General features: G+C 54.2%; 1 protein-coding gene across 5 annotated transcripts in view; it reads right to left on the bottom strand.

The window, feature by feature from the left end:
- timmdc1 (translocase of inner mitochondrial membrane domain containing 1) overlaps nt 1–17,724 on the bottom strand; it is a 38,866-nt gene extending 21,142 nt beyond the window's left edge. The window contains exon 1 of one of the 5 annotated variants that reach the window (XM_038803777.1): nt 17,628–17,724. In XM_038803777.1, coding sequence (XP_038659705.1) covers nt 17,628–17,683 — 56 coding nt within the window. In that variant the 5' untranslated portion in view covers nt 17,684–17,724. Of the gene's footprint in view, nt 1–3,146; nt 3,264–7,125; nt 7,145–10,736; nt 10,824–17,627 lie in introns of those variants that run through there. The other 4 variants (XM_038803780.1, XM_038803779.1, XM_038803782.1 and 1 more) reach the window with 4 other exon arrangements.
- Nucleotides 17,725–20,237: the final 2,513 nt, after the last annotated feature.

Here is a 20,237-nt window from a genome sequence, read left to right as displayed (position 1 = left end):
AAAACAGAGAATCCAGCCCCTGCTACTGTCCCAAAAACAGAGAATCCAGCCCCTGCTACTGCCTCAAAAACAGAGAATCCAGCCCCTGTTGCTGCCTCAAAAACAGAGAATCCAGCCCCTGCTACTGTCCCAAAAACAGAGAATCCAGCCCCTGCTACTGCCTCAAAAACAGAGAATCCAGCCCCTGCTACTGCCTCAGAAACAGAGAATCCAGCCCCTGCTACTGCCTCAAAAACAGAGAATCCAGCCCCTGCTACTGCCTCAAAAACAGAGAATCCAGCCCCTGCTACTGCCTCAAAAACAGAGAATCCAGCCCCTGCTACTGCCTCAAAAACAGAGAATCCAGCCCCTGCTACTGTCCCAAAAACAGAGAATCCAGCATCTGCTACTGTCCCAAAAACAGAGAATCCAGCCCCTGCTACTGCCTCAAAAACAGAGAATCCAGCCCCTGCTACTGCCTCAAAAACAGAGAATCCAGCCCCTGCTACTGTCCCAAAAACAGAGAATCCAGCCCCTGCTACTGTCCCAAAAACAGAGAATCCAGCCCCTGCTACTGTCCCAAAAACAGAGAATCCAGCCCCTGCTACTGCCTCAAAAACAGAGAATCCAGCCCCTGCTACTGTCCCAAAAACAGAGAATCCAGCCCCTGCTACTGCCTCAAAAACAAAGAATCCAGCCCCTGTTGCTGTCCCAAAAACAGAGAATCCAGCCCCTGCTACTGCCTCAAAAACAGAGAATCCAGCCCCTGATACTGCCTCAAAAACAGAGAATCCAGCCCCTGCTACTGCCTCAAAAACAGAGAATCCAGCCCCTGCTACTGTCCCAAAAACAGAGAATCCAGCCCCTGCTACTGCCTCAGAAACAGAGAATCCAGCCCCTGCTACTGCCTCAAAAACAGAGAATCCAGCCCCTGCTACTGTCCCAAAAACAGAGAATCCAGCCCCTGCTACTGTCCCAAAAACAGAGAATCCAGCCCCTGCTACTGTCCCAAAAACAGAGAATCCAGCATCTGCTACTGTCCCAAAAACAGAGAATCCAGCCCCTGCTACTGCCTCAAAAACAGAGAATCCAGCCCCTGCTACTGCCTCAAAAACAGAGAATCCAGCCCCTGCTACTGTCCCAAAAACAGAGAATCCAGCCCCTGCTACTGTCCCAAAAACAGAGAATCCAGCCCCTGCTACTGTCCCAAAAACAGAGAATCCAGCCCCTGCTACTGCCTCAAAAACAGAGAATCCAGCCCCTGCTACTGTCCCAAAAACAGAGAATCCAGCCCCTGCTACTGCCTCAAAAACAAAGAATCCAGCCCCTGTTGCTGTCCCAAAAACAGAGAATCCAGCCCCTGCTACTGTCCCAAAAACAGAGAATCCAGCCCCTGTTGCTGCCTCAAAAACAGAGAATCCAGCCCCTGTTGCTGCCTCAAAAACAGAGAATCCAGCCCCTGCTACTGCTTCAAAAACAGAGAATCCAGCCCCTGCTACTGCCTCAAAAACAGAGAATCCAGCCCCTGATACTGCCTCAAAAACAGAGAATCCAGCCCCTGCTACTGCCTCAAAAACAGAGAATCCAGCCCCTGCTACTGTCCCAAAAACAGAGAATCCAGCCCCTGCTACTGTCCCAAAAACAGAGAATCCAGCCCCTGCTACTGTCCCAAAAACAGAGAATCCAGCCCCTGCTACTGTCCCAAAAACAGAGAATCCAGCCCCTGCTACTGCCTCAAAAACAGAGAATCCAGCCCCTGCTACTGTCCCAAAAACAGAGAATCCAGCCCCTGCTACTGCCTCAAAAACAAAGAATCCAGCCCCTGTTGCTGTCCCAAAAACAGAGAATCCAGCATCTGCTACTGTCCCAAAAACAGAGAATCCAGCATCTGCTACTGTCCCAAAAACAGAGAATCCAGCATCTGCTACTGTCCCAAAAACAGAGAATCCAGCATCTGCTACTGTCCCAAAAACAGAGAATCCAGCCCCTGCTACTGCCTCAAAAACAGAGAATCCAGCCCCTGCTACTGCCTCAAAAACAGAGAATCCAGCATCTGCTACTGTCCCAAAAACAGAGAATCCAGCCCCTGCTACTGCCTCAAAAACAGAGAATCCAGCCCCTGCTACTGCCTCAAAAACAGAGAATCCAGCCCCTGCTACTGCCTCAAAAACAGAGAATCCAGCCCCTGCTACTGCCTCAAAAACAGAGAATCCAGCATCTGCTACTGTCCCAAAAACAGAGAATCCAGCCCCTGCTACTGCCTCAAAAACAGAGAATCCAGCCCCTGCTACTGCCTCAAAAACAGAGAATCCAGCCCCTGCTACTGCCTCAAAAACAGAGAATCCAGCCCCTGCTACTGCCTCAGAAACAGAGAATCCAGCCCCTGCTACTGCCTCAAAACAGAGAATCCAGCCCCTGCTACTGCTTCAAAAACAGAGAATCCAGCCCCTGCTACTGTCCCAAAAACAGAGAATCCAGCCCCTGCTACTGCCTCAGAAACAGAGAATCCAGCCCCTGCTACTGCCTCAGAAACAGAGAATCCAGCCCCTGCTACTGTCCCAAAAACAGAGAATCCAGCCCCTGCTACTGTCCCAAAAACAGAGAATCCAGCCCCTGCTACTGTCCCAAAAACAGAGAATCCAGCCCCTGCTACTGCCTCAAAAACAGAGAATCCAGCCCCTGCTACTGTCCCAAAAACAGAGAATCCAGCCCCTGCTACTGCCTCAGAAACAGAGAATCCAGCCCCTGCTACTGCCTCAGAAACAGAGAATCCAGCCCCTGCTACTGTCCCAAAAACAGAGAATCCAGCCCCTGCTACTGTCCCAAAAACAGAGAATCCAGCCCCTGCTACTGCCTCAAAAACAGAGAATCCAGCCCCTGCTACTGTCCCAAAAACAGAGAATCCAGCCCCTGCTACTGTCCCAAAAACAGAGAATCCAGCCCCTGCTACTGTCCCAAAAACAGAGAATCCAGCCCCTGCTACTGCCTGCGCTGAGAACCATGATCTGATTCAGTGTTTGGAAAATTGGCATCAGGTATGTATGTCGGAAATTAAAAATGATAATTACATATGGAAAATATCATGCACCTTTTGTAATCTCAGTCAGATTTTCACCTCCAAAGCTAAATGTATGCAAGATACCTTCAGTTACAGGATGCATACTTACAGGATTTTACAGTAAGTCCATCCTTCCTGTACCAGCTCTTTTGAAATAGCTACCCAGCTAATGCCACTGCCCAGCTCTTTCCCCACATCCCTGAAAATTTTCTCAAGTATTTATCCAGTTGCCTTTGGAAGATTATTATTGAATCTGCTTCCATCACCCTTTAATTCAAAAGTTCGTAAGATATAGGAGCAGAATTAGGCCCATCGAGTCTGCTCCGTCATTCTATCAGGACTACCTACAATGTTACAGGCCAAGAGCTGGATTGCAAAATCAGCCAGGTCATCTCCTCCCTAGTACCTAGGAGTGGGAGTCGGCAATTTAGCCTCCCGAGCCTAACACCCTCAATGTGATCATGGCTGATCCCATCCTGGCCTTAACGCCACTGTGCTGCCCATTCTCCATAACCTTCAACCCATTACCAATTAAAAATCTGTCTAACTCCTCTTTAAATTTACTCACTATCCCAGCATCCACCGCACTCTGGGATAGCAAATTCCACAGATTCACAACCCTTTGGGAGAAGTCGTTTTTCTTAAATCTGTTTCATTCTAAGATTATGACCTCTGGTTTTAGAATTTGATTTGATTTGATTTATTGTCGTATGCACCGAAGTACAGTGAAAAATATTTTTCTGCGGCTGAGGAACACACACAGTAGACACAAGAATAATCAACAGAGAACATAAACAAATGGTACATCGACAAACAGTGATTGGTTACAGTGCGGGACAAGGTGGTAAACAAAGCAAATACATGAGCAAGAGCAGCAGAGGGCGTCGTGAATAGTGTTCTTACAGGGAACAGATCAGTCCGAGGGGAAGTCGTTGAGGAGTCTTGTAGCTGTGGGGAAGAAGCTGTTCCTATGTTTGGATGTGCGGGTCTTCAGACTTCTGTATCTTCTGCCTGATGGAAGGGTCTGGAAGAAGGCAATGCCTCGGTGGGAGGGGTCTCTGATAATGCTGTCTGCCTTCCTGAGGTAGCGGGAGGTGTATACAGAATCAATGTGGGGGTGGCAAGTTTGTGTGATGCGTTGGGCTGAGTTCACCACACTCTGCAGTTTCTTGTGATCTTGGACCGAACAGTTGCCATACCAGGCTGTGATGCAGCCGGATACGATGCTCTCTATCGCACATCTGTAGAAGTTTGTGAGAGTCGATGCAGACATGCCGAATTTCTTTAATTTCCGTAGGAAGTAGAGACGTTGTTGGGCTTTCTTGACTGTTGCATCAACGTGAGTGGACCAGGACAGACTGTTGGTGATGGTGACCCCCAGGAACTTAAAGCTATCGACCATCTCCACTCCGGAGCCATTGATGCAGACAGGAGTGTGTGTCGTGCTGCGCTTCCTGAAGCAATGATCAGTTCCTTGGTATTTCCAACATTTAGAGAGGTTGTTTTCGGTACACCTTGCAACCAAGTGATTTATCTCCCTTCTGCAGTCTGATTCGTCGATGTTTGAGATATAGCTCACCACAGTCGTTTCATAGATCATAGAATTTATAGTGCAGAAGGAGGCCATTCAGCCCATCGAGTCTGCACCGGCTCTTCGAAAGAGCACCCTGCCCAAGCCCACACCCCCACCCTAACCCCACCCAACACTAAGGGCAATTTTGGACACTATGGGCAATTTAGCATGGTCAATCCATCTAACCCGCACATCTTTGGACTGTGGGAGGAAACCGGAGCACCCGGAGGAAACCCACGCACACACGGGGAGAATGTGCAGACTCCACACAGACAGTGACCCAAGCCGGGAATCAAACCTGGGACCCTGGAGCTGTGAAGCAATTGTGCTAACCACTGTGTTACCGCGCTGCCTCATCCGCAAACTTATAGATTGAGTTGGAGTTAAATCTTGCCACACAGTCATGTGTGTATAGGGAGTACAGTAGAGGACTGAGCACATATCCTTGCGGGGCCCCGGTGTTGACGACTATTGTGGAGGAGGTGCTGTTGCCTATCCTGACAGATTGCAGTCTGTTGGTGAGGAAGTCGAGGATCCAGCTGCACAGGGAGGGGTCAAATCCAAGATTGCAGAGTTTGTTTATTAGTCTTGTTGGGATAATGGTGTTTTAGGCGGAGCTGTAGTCTATGAACAGCAGTCTTACATAGGTGCCCTTGTTGTCGAGGTGTTCCGAGTGTTGATTCAGAGAGCCAGGGAGATAGCATCTGCTGTGGACCGGTTGCAGTGATAAGCAAGCTGCAGTGGATCGAGACCGTCTGGGAGGCTGGCAGTTATCCGTCTCATGACTAACCGCTCCAAGCATTTCATGATAACAGACGTCAGGGCCACCGGTCGGTAGTCGTTGAGACAGGCAACCTTGTTCTTCTTTGGTACTGGTAGGTATTGGTATTATGGTGGTCTTCTTGAACGAGGTGGGGACCTCAGAGCAGAGAGGTGGTGAAGATATCTGCGAATACACTCGCCATCTGGTCTGCCTAGGCTCAGAGTGCTCGCGCAGGGACTCGGTCAGGGCCCGTCGCTTTCCGCGGATTCACTTTCAAGAAGGCAGCTCTTACCTCCGAGGCTGTAATAGTGGGTATGGGTGTGTCCAGGGCTGTTGGGGCGGGTGGCACTGATACATTGGCTGACTGCTCAAAGCGGGCATAGAACATGTTCAGATCATCGGGTAGGGATGCTCCAGCGCCAGATATTCCGCCTGGCCTTGCTTTATAGCCTGTGATCCTGTGTAGGCCCTGCCATAGTCGTCGTGGGTTAGTGTCGTTGGCCTGGGACTCTATTTTGATGCAGTATTGTCTTTTTGCATCCCTGGTGGCTTTCCGTACGTCGTACCTGGATTTCTTATATAGGTCAGGGTCGTCATGCTTGAACGCCTCTGTCCGGAACTTCAGCAGGGAGTGAACCTTTTGGTTGAGCCAGGGTTGTCGATTGGGGAATACCCATATTGTCGTCTTTGGTACAAAGTCCTCAACACACTTACTGATGATGTTTGTGACGGTGGTTTCGTACTCGTGTAGGTTAGCTGCCTCACAAGAGGAAGCATCAGCTCAATGTCTACTTTATCCAAATCTTTTAACATCTTGTATACCTCAATTAGATCTCCCCTCATTCTTCTAAACTCTAGAGGGTATAAACCTAAACTGCTCCATCTCTTCTCACACGACAGACCCCTCATCTCTGGAACCTCCTCTGAACTGCCTCCAAAGCCACTATATCTTTCCTCAAATAAGGGGACCAAATCTGTGCACAATACTCAGCTCCTCTGTGTTTTCTACCAATTATTTTAAACCTGTGTCCCTCTGGCTACTGACTCCTGCTGCTAGAAACAGTTTCTTCCTATTTATTTTTAATCAAAACTCCTCCTAATTTTACATACCTCTATTTAATCTTTTCTGCTCTCAGGGGAACAATTCCAGCTTCTCTAGAAGTCCCTCAACTCTGATGTGAATAAATCACCTCTGCACCCTTCCTCGAATGTGGTGTCCAGAACAGGACACAATACTCCAGCTGAAGGCTAACCAGCGATTTCGGGGGTTTAACATCATTTCCTGGCTTTGGTATTTTTCCAACACACCTTGGCCAGTCTCTGTAAGCCTAAGATGATCTAGACTCTGCTGTCTGTGTCCCAACTCTCACAACCCTGTTCGTCCATCACCTAGTTTCAAATTCCTAGGGGTGCACATCACCAAAAATCTGTCCAGGTCCACTCACGTCGACGCTATCACCAAAAAAGCACAACAGCGCCTATACTTCCTCAGGAAACTAAGGAAATTCAGCATGTCCACATTAACCCTTACCAACTTTTACAGATGCACCACAGAAAGCATCCTATCGGGCTGCATCACAGCCTGGTAAGGCAACTGCTCGGCCCAGGACCGCAAGGAACTTCAGAGAGTCGTGAACACCGCCCAGTCCATCACACGAACCTGCCTCCCATCCATGGACTCCATCTACACCTCCCGCTGCCGGGGGAAAGCAAGCAGCATAATCAAGGATCCCTCCCACCCGGCTTACTCACTTTTCCAACTTCTTCCATCAGGCAGGAGATACAGAAGTCTGAGAACACGTATGAACAGACTCAAAAACAGCTTCTTCCCCACTGTCACCAGACTCCTAAATGACCCTCTTATTGACTGACCTCATTAACACTACACCCTGTATGCTTCATCCGATGCCAATGCTTATGTAGTTACATTGCATATCTTGTGTTGCCCTATTATGTATTTTCTTGAATTTTGTTTAATTCCCTTTTCTTCCCATGTACTGAATGATCTGTTGAGCTGCTTGCAGAAAAATACTTTTCACTGTACCTCGGTACACATGACAATAAACAAATCCAATCCAATCCAATCCAATCCTGGGCTGACTGAACTACATCTGCCTCCAGTTAAACAATATCTTGATTTTAAAATTCTCATTCTTGTTTTCAGATCCCTCCATGGCTTCACCTCTGTACCATCTCCCCAGCTCAATAACTCTGCCCCCCCCCCCAACTCTGCCCTCCTCGTCCTCACTACCCCATCTCCTCCTCACTACCACCCATCTCCTCCTCGCTACCCCCACCCCTCCTCATGACCCCCACCCTTCCTCACTACCCAACCCCTCCTCACTACCCGCCACCCCTCCTCACGACCCCTCCTCCCTCCTCACTACCCCTCCTCTTCACTACCCCCTCCACTCTGCCTCACTACCCCCCCCCCCTCCTCACTACCCTCTCCTCATGCTCACTACCCCTTCCTTCTCACTACCTCTCCTCTTCCTCACTACCCCCACCCCTCCTCTTCCTCACTGCCCCCACCCCTCCTCTTCCTCACTGCCCCCACACCTCCTCCTCCTCACTGCCCCACCCCTCCTCCTCCTCACTGCCCCCACCCCTCCTCCTCCTCACTGCCCCCACCCCTCCTCCTCCTCACTGCCCCCACCCCTCCTCCTCCTCCTCCTCACTGCCCCCACCCCTCCTCCTCCTCCTCCTCCTCACTGCCCCCACCCCTCCTCCTCCTCCTCACTGCCCCCACCCCTCCTCCTCCTCCTCACTGCCCCCACCCCTCCTCCTCCTCCTCCTCACTGCCCCCGCCCCTCCTCCTCCTCCTCCTCACTGCCCCCGCCCCTCCTCCTCCTCCTCCTCACTGCCCCCGCCCCTCCTCCTCACTGCCCCCGCCCCTCCTCCTCCTCACTGCCCCCACCCCTCCTCCTCCTCACTGCCCCCACCCCTCCTCCTCCTCACTGCCCCCACCCCTCCTCCTCCTCACTGCCCCCACCCCTCTTCCTCCTCCTCACTGCCCCCACCCCCCCTCTTCCTCCTCCTCACTGCCCCCACCCCTCCTCCTCCTCCTCCTCACTGCCCCCACCCCTCCTCCTCACTGCCCCCACCCCTCCTCCTCCTCCTCCTCACTGCCCCCACCCCTCCTCCTCCTCCTCACTGCCCCCGCCCCTCCTCCTCCTCCTCACTGCCCCACCCCTCCTCCTCCTCACTGCCCCCACCCCTCCTCCTCCTCCTCCTCACTGCCCCCCCCCCTCCTCCTCCTCCTCACTGCCCCCCCCCCTCCTCCTCCTCCTCACTGTCCCCACCCCTCCTCCTCCTCCTCACTGCCCCCACCCCTCCTCCTCCTCCTCCTGCCCCCCCCCTCCTCCTCCTCCTCCTCCTGCCCCCCCCCCTCCTCCTCCTCCTCACTGCCCCCACCCCCTCCTCCCTCCTCACTGCCCCCCCCCCTCCTCCTCCTCACTGCCCCCACCCCTCCTCCTCCTCCTCCTCACTGCCCCCACCCCTCCTCCTCCTCCTCCTCCCACTGCCCCCCTCCTCCTCCTCCTCCTCACTGCCCCCACTCCTCCTCCTCCTCACTGCCCCCACCCCCCCTCCTCCTCCTCACTGCCCCCACCCCTCCTCCTCCTCCTCACTGCCCCCACCCCTCCTCCTCCTCCTCCTCACTGCCCCCACCCCCCTCCTCCTCCCTCCTCACTGCCCCCACCCCTCCTCCTCCTCCTCCTCACTGCCCCCCCCCCTCCTCCTCACTGCCCCCACCCCTCCTCCTCACTGCCCCCCACCCCTCCTCCTCACTGCCCCCCCCACCCCTCCTCCTCACTGGCCCCCCACCCCCTCCTCCTCACTGCCTAGCCCCCCGCACCCCTCCCTCCTCACTGCCCCCCCCACACCCTCCTCCTCACTGCCACCCCCACCCCGCCTCCTCACTGCCCCCCCACCCCTCCTCCTCACTGCCCCCCCACCACACCTCCTCACTGGCCCCCCCCACCCCTCCTCCTCACTGCCCCCCCACCCCTCCCTCACTTCACATGCCCCCCCACACCTCCTCCTCACTGGCCCCCCCCCCACCCCTCCTCCTCACTGGCCCCCCCCACCACCCATCCTCCTCACTGCCCCCCCCCCACCCCTCCTCCTACTACTTGGCCCCCCCCAACCCCTCCTCCTCACTGCCCCCCCACCCTCTCACCTCACTGACCCCCCCACCCCCTCCTCCTCACTGCCCCCCCATCCCTCATCCCTCACTGCCCCCCCCACCCCTCCTCCTCACTGCCCCCCCCACCCTCCTCCTCAACTGCCCCCCCCACCCCTCCTCCTCACTGCCCCCCCACCCCTCCTCCTCACTGCCCCCCCACCCCTCCTCCTCACTGCCCCCCCACCCCTCCTCCTCACTGCCCCCCCACCACCCCTCCTCACTGCCCCCCCCCACCCCTCCTCCTCACTGCCCCCCCCCACCCCTCCTCCTCACTGCCCCCCCCCACCCCCCCTCCTCACTGCCCCCCCCCACCCCTCCTCCTCACTGCCCCCCCCACCCCTCCTCCTCACTGCCCCCCCCCCCCCTCCTCCTCACTGCCCCCCCCACCCCTCCTCCTCACTGCCCCCCCACCCCTCCTCCTCACTGCCCCCCCCACCCCTCCTCCTCACTGCCCCCCCCCACCCCTCCTCCTCACTTGCCCCCCCCCCCCCCCCCCACCCCTCCTCCTCACTGCCCCCCCCCCCACCCCTCCTCCTCACTGCCCCCCCCCCACCCCTCCTCCTCACTGCCCCCCCCCCCCACCCCTCCTCCTCACTGCCCCCCCCCCCACCCCTCCTCCTCACTGCCCCCCCCCCTCCCCTCCTCCTCACTGCCCCCACCCCACCCCTCCTCCTCACTGCCCCCCCCCCACCCCTCCTCCTCACTGCCCCCCCCCCACCCCTCCTCCTCACTGCCCCCCCCCCACCCCTCCTCCTCACTGCCCCCCCCCCACCCCTCCTCCTCACTGCCCCCCCCCACCCCTCCTCCTCACTGCCCCCCCCCACCCCTCCTCCTCACTGCCCCCCCCCCTCCCCTCCTCCTCACTGCCCCCCCCCCCCCCCCTCCTCCTCACTGCCCCCCCCCCCCCCCCTCCTCCTCACTGCCCCCCCCCCTCCCCTCCTCCTCACTGCCCCCCCCACCCCTCCTCCTCACTGCCCCCCCCCCACCCCTCCTCCTCCTCCTCCTCCTCCTCCTCCTCCTCCTCCTCCTCCTCCTCCTCACTGCCCGCCTCTGAGGTGACTACATTTCAGTAGCGCCTTTGGGACGCCCAGGGAGGCGCTACAGAAATGCAGCTGCCTCTCTGCCCCGGCTTGGACTCCGGCTCCCCATTCCCGACCCAGCTGCGGCTCAGACCCACCGGGGTGACAGCAGCAGCTCGGATCTGGTTCGCTTCCCCCGCCAGCCGCTTACCTCAGCAAGGATGTGAGTGCGCAGGCGCAGGCGCGGGCCCCGGCAAGGCTGAGAGTCTGCGCACGCGCCGTTCCCTGAAGGGCTGAGAGTCTGCGCAGGCGTCGTTCCGTGAAGGGCTGAGAGTCTGCGCAGGCGCCGTCCCCGGCAAGGCTGAGAGTCTGCGCAGGCGCCGTTCCCGGCAAGACTGAGAGTCTGCGCAGGCGCGGACCCCTGGTCTCCACAAGTGGGACAAACAAGACCCAAACTGAGAGGATAAGGCATGAAACCTGATCTTGACACCTGGGCTTGAATTGCTGCTCCATCTGATCTAACAGTCTGCGTGGGCCGGGTTCACTCTAATCCTGATGGCCACCTCTGTGTGTGGCTGCGTAGACCCTGGGTTGGCAAACACCAAGTGTCACCATGTGCGGTGGTTCTTCCTGTCCGCGGTGTTGGGACGCATCTGGCTGCGCTGCTGCGCCAGGCTCCAAGTAGTTGGACCGTGCCGTACCACTTTACCACTTGTCCCTCGTGGTAATGCAGAGAAACCCCTTTGAATATTAGTCCATCAGTCTGTACAAAACGTCCTGAAGGCCCTGTGGGAAAAGAAGATGGCGGATTGAGCCAGCTGGTTCGCTGAGCAGACTGTCAGGTCATTTGGCAGAACGCCTCATCACCAGAACTTTCAAACAAGCACCAAGATCTAGCTTGGCAGGTGGTGAGAAAGGCCCTCCCCTTCAGATCTTTCCTACGTGCCCAGAGGCTCCTGAAATCTGCATCTTACCTTTGACATGACTGCGGTGGGGCAGAGTCAGTTGCCCACTTCCTCTGGAATGTGGCTTTGGAAAGAAGGTCTGGAGAGGGATGAGGTGGTTTTTGTCAAGGTTCATCCCGAGCAGCTCCATGACGCAGGACTCTGCTCTACGGGCTGCTCCCAGGGACACACACTGAGACGAACTTCAGCGATTGCTGGAGGATCATCAGCTCGGTGAAAGATGCTCTTTGGTCTGCCCGAAACTTGTTGGTCTTCCAGCGCAAAGAGTTGTCCCTGACTGAGTTTTGCAGACTGCCACATTCCAAAGCCCAGGACTATGTGCAGGGAGGGGGAGAAGGAGGGGACATAGGAGTGGGGGAGGATGGTGGGGATGGGTCATGGGGAAGAGGAGGAAGGGAGAGGGGAGGGCAGCACAATGGTTATCACTGCTGCCTCTCAGCACAAGAAACCAGGTTTGATTCTGGCCTTGGGTGACTGCGGAGTCTGCACATTCTCCCCGTGTCTGCGTGGGTTTCCTCTGGGTGCTCTGGTGTTTCCTTCCAAAGTTCAAAGATGTGCAGAGTAGGTGGATTGGCTAAATTACCCCTTAAGTGTCCAAAGGTGTACGGGTTAGGTGAGGCTGTGGGAATAGGGTGGGGGAGTGGGCCTAGGTGGGTGCTCTTTCGGAGTGTTGGTGAGACTAGGTGGGCTGAATGGCCTCCTTCTGCAATGTAGGGATTGTATGGGGGGAGGTGGTACAGGAGGGAGATGGAGGAAGGTGGAAGAGGGAAGGTGGACAAGAGGGGAGGGGATGCATGAGAGCGGAGAGGGCAGGAGAAGGGGTGGGAGAGGAGGAGGGAGTGAGTGTGAGGAAACTGAGGAGGAGGAGGGGAGTGTGAGGAGTAGAGAAGGAGGAGGGTAGTGAGGTGGGGAAACTGGGGAGGGGTGTGAGATGGAGGGAAGGGGTAGGAGAGGGGAGAGGGGGAGAAAAGTGGAAGGAGAGAAAAGGACGGGTAGAAGAGGTGGAGGAAGAGGGCTGCTGAGAGGTGGAGGGGGTGAGGAGGGAGTGGGAGGTGTTGGGGGATATGGGGAAATAGGAGGGAGGGGAGGGTGATAGTGGAAGGTTAGAGGGAGAAAGGCGAAGGGGTAAAGGGAGGGGGAGCGGATGGGATGAGGGGAGGAGAGGAGGTGGTGAGGGTGTAGTGGAGGGGGCGAAGAAGGATGGACAGAGGGGAGGGCAGGTTGAGGTAAAGAGGTTGGGGAGGTGGTGGGAGGGTTTCAGTAGGAGGTTGGGAGACGATGGGTGGCACAATGGTTAGCACTGCTACATCACAGCGCCGTGGTTTGATTCCGGCCTCGGGTGTGGAGTTTGTATTTTATCTCCATGTCTGCGTGGGTTTCCTCCAGGTGCTCGGTTTTATCCCACAGTCCAAATATATGCAGTTTGGGTGGATTGGCCATGATCAATTGTCCCTAATTGTCCAAGGGTTAGGTGGGGTTACGGGGATAGGGAGAGGTTGTGGTCCTAGGTAGGGTGATCTTTCGGAGGGTTGGTGCAGACTCGATGGGCCAAATGGCCTCCTTCTCTACTGTAGAATTCTATGATTCTGAGATGGGCTGAGGTAATAGGCATTGTGGAGAGGAGTTGCTGGGGAGGGGGATTAGGGGAAGTGTGGGAGGGAGGGGGATGATGCAAGCATGGGGGAGTGATGGCAAAGTGGGGGAAGGGTGGGAGTGGGGTTTTGGCGATTGAAGGAACCAATTCAATTTGAATCCAATTCCTGGTCCCCATAAAAGGGAGAAACTAGATCCAAGCTGGCAAGATAAGGCATCAGACCTGATTTTGGATGTGATCTGATGCTTGATCTTAGCTGAGAGTCTGCACGGGCCTGGGCTAGGCTGAGTATTGATCGCTCCGGCTATTCCCCCAACTGAATCTTTCCCCCTCCTGTATCTCTGAACCCCATAATTTCCTTCCTTTCTCCTGTTTCTGTTGAGGGGGGATTGGGGAAGAGGGGGGCGAGTGAGGAGCAGGAGGGGGAGGGGAGTGATGCAAGGGGGCGGGGGAGAAGGGAGCGGGAGAAGAGAAGAGGGAAGAAGTGGGCAGCACGGTAGCATGGTGGTTAGCATAAATGCTTCACAGCTCCAGGGTCCCAGGTTCGATTCCCGGCTGGGTCACTGTCTGTGCGGAGTCTGCACGTCCTCCCCGTGTGTGCGTGGGTTTCCTCCGGGTGCTCCGGTTTCCTCCCACAGTCCAAAGATGTGCGGGTTAGGTGGATTGGCCATGCTAAATTGCCCGTAGTGTCCTAATAAAGTAAGGTTAAGGGGGGGTTATTGGGTTACGGGTATAGGGTGGTTACGTGGGTTTGAGTAGGGTGATCATGGCTCGGCACAGCATCGAGGGCCGAAGGGCCTGTTCTGTGCTGTACTGTTCTATGTAAGGGGAGGGAAGGGTGGAGAGGGGGAGGAGGGGGGAACTGGAAAGAGGGGAGAGGGATGGGGAAAGGAAGGGGGAATGGAGGGAGAAGGTTGTGCAGGGCGGAGGCGTGAGTGGGCAGGAGGAATGAAGGATGGAAGAGGGGGTAGGGGAAATAAATGTTGGGGGGAGGATGGGTGGGGGGAGGGTTGGGGAAAAGGTGTTTGAGGGGGAGATTGGTGCAGAGGCAGGAGGAGAGGGGAATAGAGGTTAAGAAGGCAGGAAGAAGGGAGGAGATGGGGAAGGGGAAGATGAGTTGGGGAAAGATGGCTTGAGAGGAGGGCTAATAGCGGTTTGGGAGGGCGAGTTGATGAGGAGGTGGATTTGGGGGTAAAGGGTTGGGGAAGGGAGGGAGGAAGACGAGGTGTTGGAAGGAGTGGGGAAAGAGGGATTGTTGGAAGTGGGGTTGGGGTAGACGTGTTGGTGGAAGTGTTGGGGGAGGTGGGAAGATGGAGAGGAGTTTAGATGGTTTAGGGGAGGTGGGAAGATGGGGGATGGGTAAAGGATTGGGGAGGGGAGAAGTTGAAGAATGTGGAAGAGAATTGGGGTAAGGTCCAGGGAGATGAGGGGGAGGGAGAAGAGGCATTGTGGAGGAGGGATGGGGTAGGTGAGGGGGAATTGGGCTTGGGGGAGGTCAATGAACCATTGGGGAGGGGGAGAAAGGCCGGGGTGCTGTGGGGGAGAGGGCATGTGGTTGGGGAGGGCAAAGAGGCATTGGGGTGGGGGAAGGGGTAAGAGTGCTTGGAGGAGGGGTTGAGGAGGGATGGGAAGGAGGAGGGAGGAGGAAGAGGCAAGCATGGGGGGTGCTGGTGAAGGAGGGTGGGAAGGGGGGAATGAGGTTGGAGGGGGAGAAGAGGGATGGAGAAGGAGGAGGACAGGAATAGTAAGGGGGAGGTGGAAGAGTTGAGGGAACTTGGAGAAAGGTGGGGGAGCGGAGATGAGAGTGAACAGAGGGGCAAGGTGGGAGAGAATGAGAGGGTAGAAAAGGGGAAGAGGGAGGGGCGGAGTGGGTGGAGACGTGATGGGTTAGATCGGGGGGGGGAAGGTATGAGGGGAGCTAGGGTGGGAAGAGGTGGGGTCAGCGGTGAGGGAGGTGGGATGGAACAGAGGAGGAAGATGGAGGCGGAGGCTGAGGGTGATGTGGGGAGAGTGGAGTGGACATGGACAGGAGTTTGAGGTGCAGGAGCAGAATCCAGGAGAAATGATGGGGAGGGTAAATTAGCGAAAGAGAGATAACAAATGTGGATGGGAGGTATGGAATTGAGAATGGTGGAATGGAGGAATACTTGGAGCAGAATGATCAATGCTTCTGATGGATCTAATTCCTCTCACACACGTGTCTTTAAAAATAAACAGAATATAAATATTGTCTGAAAACAGGTGTTGCGTGAACAAATTCCCGAGATACATCCCGGATTCACAATTTAACCCACGGTGTTGGCTCTCTCGTCTCTTGCAGGCCACAGTGTTTATCCAACATTCATATCTGTGGCAACATCAGCGACCCATATGAAAGATGTGTTGGAACCAACAATTCTACGGACACTTGCTTGTAGGATTAGAATAGCGTTTTTAATATACTTACAACAGAGCCAGCCTGTTAGCCATTGAACTTTCTGTGAACTGGCTGGCTGACTCTGTGACGCGGATCTTTATACAGCAGCTCCAGGGGGAGGAGTTCTGGGCGGAGCCAAGGGAGGAGCCCAGTACAAACTCTCGAGTACTCCCAGAGCTACTCCCCTTGGTGGTCAGGTAGTGCAACTACACTTACAATATTGATACATGTGTCTACTTGGAACAGAGTGACATTGGTAACTATAATGCCATGTGAATCTCATTCACCACAAGATGTACGTTCATTAAATCTAAGCACAGCATCGTGAAGGAAAATTAACCTTATCTAGCTTATGGAAAAAGCTTCTGGGATGTTTGTTTGGTGAATAGGTTTGGAGACTTGTACTGCTGCTCATTGAAGTCTACCCACATTTGAAAATTGACCCACATTGAGTTATGTTGCTGCCTTGTGCCTTCCTCCCTTCCCAATCCACCTCTATCTCCGTCCCAATAATGTACAAATATCGGATAATATGATCCTGCTTTTCTGTGGGAGTGTTGGGGTGGGGAGAGTGCTTTGTGTTATTTTCGAATCCTTCCATGGGATCTCTCTAAACCTATATAACTTCCTCCAGCCATGCGACACTCACTCCAGACATTCTGACCTCTTGAATATCCCCGATATTAATCACTCCATGACTGACAGCTGTACCTCCAGCTGCCTGGGTCCCCAGCTCTGGAATTCCCTCTTTAAACTTCCCTCCCGGTCTACTTAAAAATGATCCATTTGTCACGGACAGTGTATCAAATCAAATCTTCAACACAACACATCTTTATTTTGATTGAAACACTGACATCGGAAATCAGAATACAAGCATTGAAAGAAAATACAAAACTCTCCATGTTTGGAGCTTCAAACCCAATCAATCTACTCCAAGGAGATAACGCACTTTCATTTTGAAAGAAATTTTAAAGAACCAATCAGTGCACATGCAATGCATTTGATTCCAAATCACTGGCCTGTCGTTAGTCATTAATTAAGAGTGATAACGACATCATCGTGCTCTCCCTTCCATAACATTTCACCCTGAAAATCCAGCAGTGCATGCTTCCGAGCCCTCATCAAAATCCCAACCACTTTATCTGAGACAGTGACGTATCTGTCAAACAGTCTGCCAAAGGTGACCCTGATCTTACCGTCTCCTCCCTGGGCACCCATGCCCCTGATAATGAAGCACATTTCTTGCATCTCTTTCTGCACATGTTTCTGAGCTCGCTGGCCTCTCTCTGCTGTCTTGGTCCCCTCCTTCGGCTGCCCGTAGCCCTCATCTCCCTTCTTTAATCGGAGCCCCTTGGCGTAATCATAGTCAAAGTCGTCACTGAAAGGGTTGGTCTTTTGCCTCTCGACGTGATCCTCGGCCCAACTCAGCCAGGCCTTCTTCAGGTCTTGCATTGTGCGCACCTGGATGCGCGGAACTGACCTCTTCTTCTTCCCCAAGTCGACCCTTCCATCCTTCTCCTTGGGCTCTTCCTCATTCGCCTCTTTCCTCTTCCCTTCCTCATTGCTTTCAGCATTGTTGGCCACACTGCGGTTGAAGTTTAACAGATCTTCCCCTTCCTTCTCCCATGATTGTGAGATCTCTGACGCCTTGTTCTGACACAACCGCCTTCTGGTTGGTGACCTGTTGCTCAAGAATGGTTTTGGCGCCACATCTGGCACCGTCTGATTGAAGCGGCCGGCCATGAAGCTCACCATCTCATTTCTCCCTGAACTGGATTTGGTGCCAACTGTTTTAGTGACGGGAATGGTTCTGATGGTCGATTCAGTTCCTTGACATCCATTCAGCCCCTGGCTGGAATCCGCATTTCCACAGCTGAGGGTGTTTTGGGATTTACGCGGGGCCACCTTTACTGAGCATGGCTCATTGGTGACCCTGCTTGTGTCTTGATTGACAGAATCTTCATCTTTAAATCCGTCAGGTAGCCAGCCTTGAGGCTCTGTTTTCTGTTTATGCGAATGCTCAGTTGCCCATTTCTGCCAATTCCTGGTCAAGCTGCCCACCAAAGAGACGCACCTGAATTTCCTGATGGCTTTGCTGCCTGGCCTCGGAGACCTGGGCTCAGTGTTCATCGTTGTGTGAGGAGCACCGAGAGTGAGGAACTGAAAGTTCAGCCTTGTCGAGGTTTAACCCAGTGCTGGATGAGAGTGCTTTATATAGAACGTTGGCTGGAAGGTATTTCTAAAGCACGAGTGGTATTTCAGTTTCAGGACAGGCCGTTGGTCCTGTTTAAGTCCCACACATGGAAATGTACTCATCATAGATAAGCTTTCACTCTGAAGACTTGGCTGTGCTCCAGAACATGCAAAAATATGTCACACTGCTGTCTTACATTCCATATTGAAGTGACAGGTGGAGGCGGGCCTGAATAGTACAGACTATCTGATCGAATCAACTCAAGATTGAACGGCTGTTATTGAGAGTAAATCAACACCACAACAGGGGAGGAAAGTATACCGGGCTAATATAGTACGGCAATCTGGTAGTCATATTACTAGACCAGTAATCCTGAGTTTTAAACTAATAATTGAGAGGATTTAAGTTTATATCCCATCAAGACATTTGAGTATATAAATTAATAGCTTTTCAAATGGGCGGAATTCTCCATTTCTGCGGCTAAGTGCCGATGCCAGCGTGAGACCCGTGGGGCTGGATTCTCCGTCTGGAGACTATGTCCCCACTCCAACATGAAAACGGTGGCGTTTCACGATGGAAATATTGTTGTGAAACAGCCACCGAATCTCCATTCCGGAGGGGCTAGCAGAGAGGCAGCGTAGAGCACCTGGCTCTAGCTACCAATATGGCCCGGAGAATTGCCGGGTTCGTGGCCACGTGTTTGCAAGGCAGCGCCGCCGCGCCGTGCGTCATAGCGGAGGCTGCTCACGGACCGGCCCGCAAAATAGGGTGAGACACACGTGTCCCACGCCGTCAGGAACTCGGCCGGTTGGGGGCAGAGCATCGAGGGTGCGGGCCTCAGGTAACGTACGGAGGCCGTGGATACGGCGTGCGCCGTAATCTGTGAGTGTGTCGCTTTTCAGGCGGCGGAGCATCGCGAAAGCGGTGGCACCCCCGGTTTCGGCGTCATCGAGGATTCTCCCCCCCCGTCGCCAAACATGATTTCGGCGTCGGGGATCGATGAATCCAGCCCGTGGTGTTTCCCGACCCGCCAATTGGAGCAAACCTGTCACCGATTCCGGTACCGGTGAGGAGCTGGCATCAGCGCCAAGTGAAACACCTGCGGTTCAGGCTGAAAGCAGCCAGAGAATGGCCTGCTCCGGGGCCGCCAATACGCTTGGCTGAAGACCTGCACCGGTCGCACCGTGGCGTATACTAACCCGCAAACCGCTACCCCACAGTCCACCCCCCCACCAGTCCCCCCAGCCCTAGCAGACACCCCCCCCCCCCCCCCGGCCAGTGGCACGGACCCTGGACGGGTGTGGTGACGCTGGACACAGCCTACAGCCGGCCTGCCGGCTCACACCACACGTGTCCCGCACCCTCAGGAATTCGGCCCATTGGGGGCGGAGCATCGCAGGTGGGCTGGCCGATGAGGCGCCAACGGCCTTGCAACTCCGCACACGGTGCGTCACGGTGACAGCGTTTGGAGGGGGCGGAGAATTGCCGTCAAATCGGCGGCACCCCCTATTCCACCCTCGGAATTGATTCTCCGCCCAATCGCCGATTATGATTTCGCCATCGGGCAATGGAGAATCCCGACCATGAAGCATCTTTAAAGTTTCCAATTGTCTTTTTAAAACCCACCTGGTTTAAGATTCCTCGTTAATGGTCTATGTATAATGCCTGCACCAGCGTGGTTGACTATTAACTGCCCTCAGAAATGGCCCATCAAATCGCACCGTTCAGGGTAACGAGGAACAATTGTAGCCATTTGTTATATTTTTAAAATTTATTCGTTCACTGGCTTGGCCACTGTTTATTGCCCAAACCCTACTTGCCCCCTGAGAAGGTGGTGCTGAACTGCCTTCTTGAACCGCTGCAGTCCATGTGGTGTAGGTGTCATGTGACAGAACCTTTGCGAAATGGGTGTTTATTACTGCAGTGATGTCAGAGAGTGTGAGTGAAGCTGGGCTGTCTGTCAGCTTTTTACTTTTGTTTTAGGCTGTTTGCTGCAGAGTGTTTTTAGTTTCGCTTTTAGTGTTGGAGCTGAAACCAGACCAAGCAGGTGTACTGCTGTTCTCTCTGCCATCAAAAGACTATCTCTTCATCATTTGATGAATTCAGAATTATAAATGTTCTCAGTAGTGAATATCAACCTAATGTGCTTCAGTTGAAAGGTGTTTCTTCTGTCTTCTGGATGTTGTTTGGGAAGTTATTAAGAATTACTTAGTGTTGTATTCTTTGGGGGTTGTATTTGAATTGATGGTTGCTAAGATGTTCACTGTATATTTCAAAAAGGTTAACTTGAGTTCATAGCACAAACATTGTTTTGCTTTAAAAAATACTTTTCCATTTCTGCTGTACCACACCTGTAGAGTGGGCCGTGTGCTCCCCATACCCCAATCTATTAAAAGTTGTGGGTCAGGTGAACTCCATGATACACTTTGGGGTCTCTAAACCCTGGCCCATAATGTAGGTACACCCACAGTGCTGTTCGGAAGGGAGTTC

This window comes from Scyliorhinus canicula, chromosome 7 (genome assembly GCF_902713615.1).
Source record: "Scyliorhinus canicula chromosome 7, sScyCan1.1, whole genome shotgun sequence".
NCBI lineage: Eukaryota > Metazoa > Chordata > Chondrichthyes > Carcharhiniformes > Scyliorhinidae > Scyliorhinus > Scyliorhinus canicula.
Note: the sequence above shows the minus strand (reverse complement) of the source record. Positions and strands in the feature narration are given on the sequence as shown.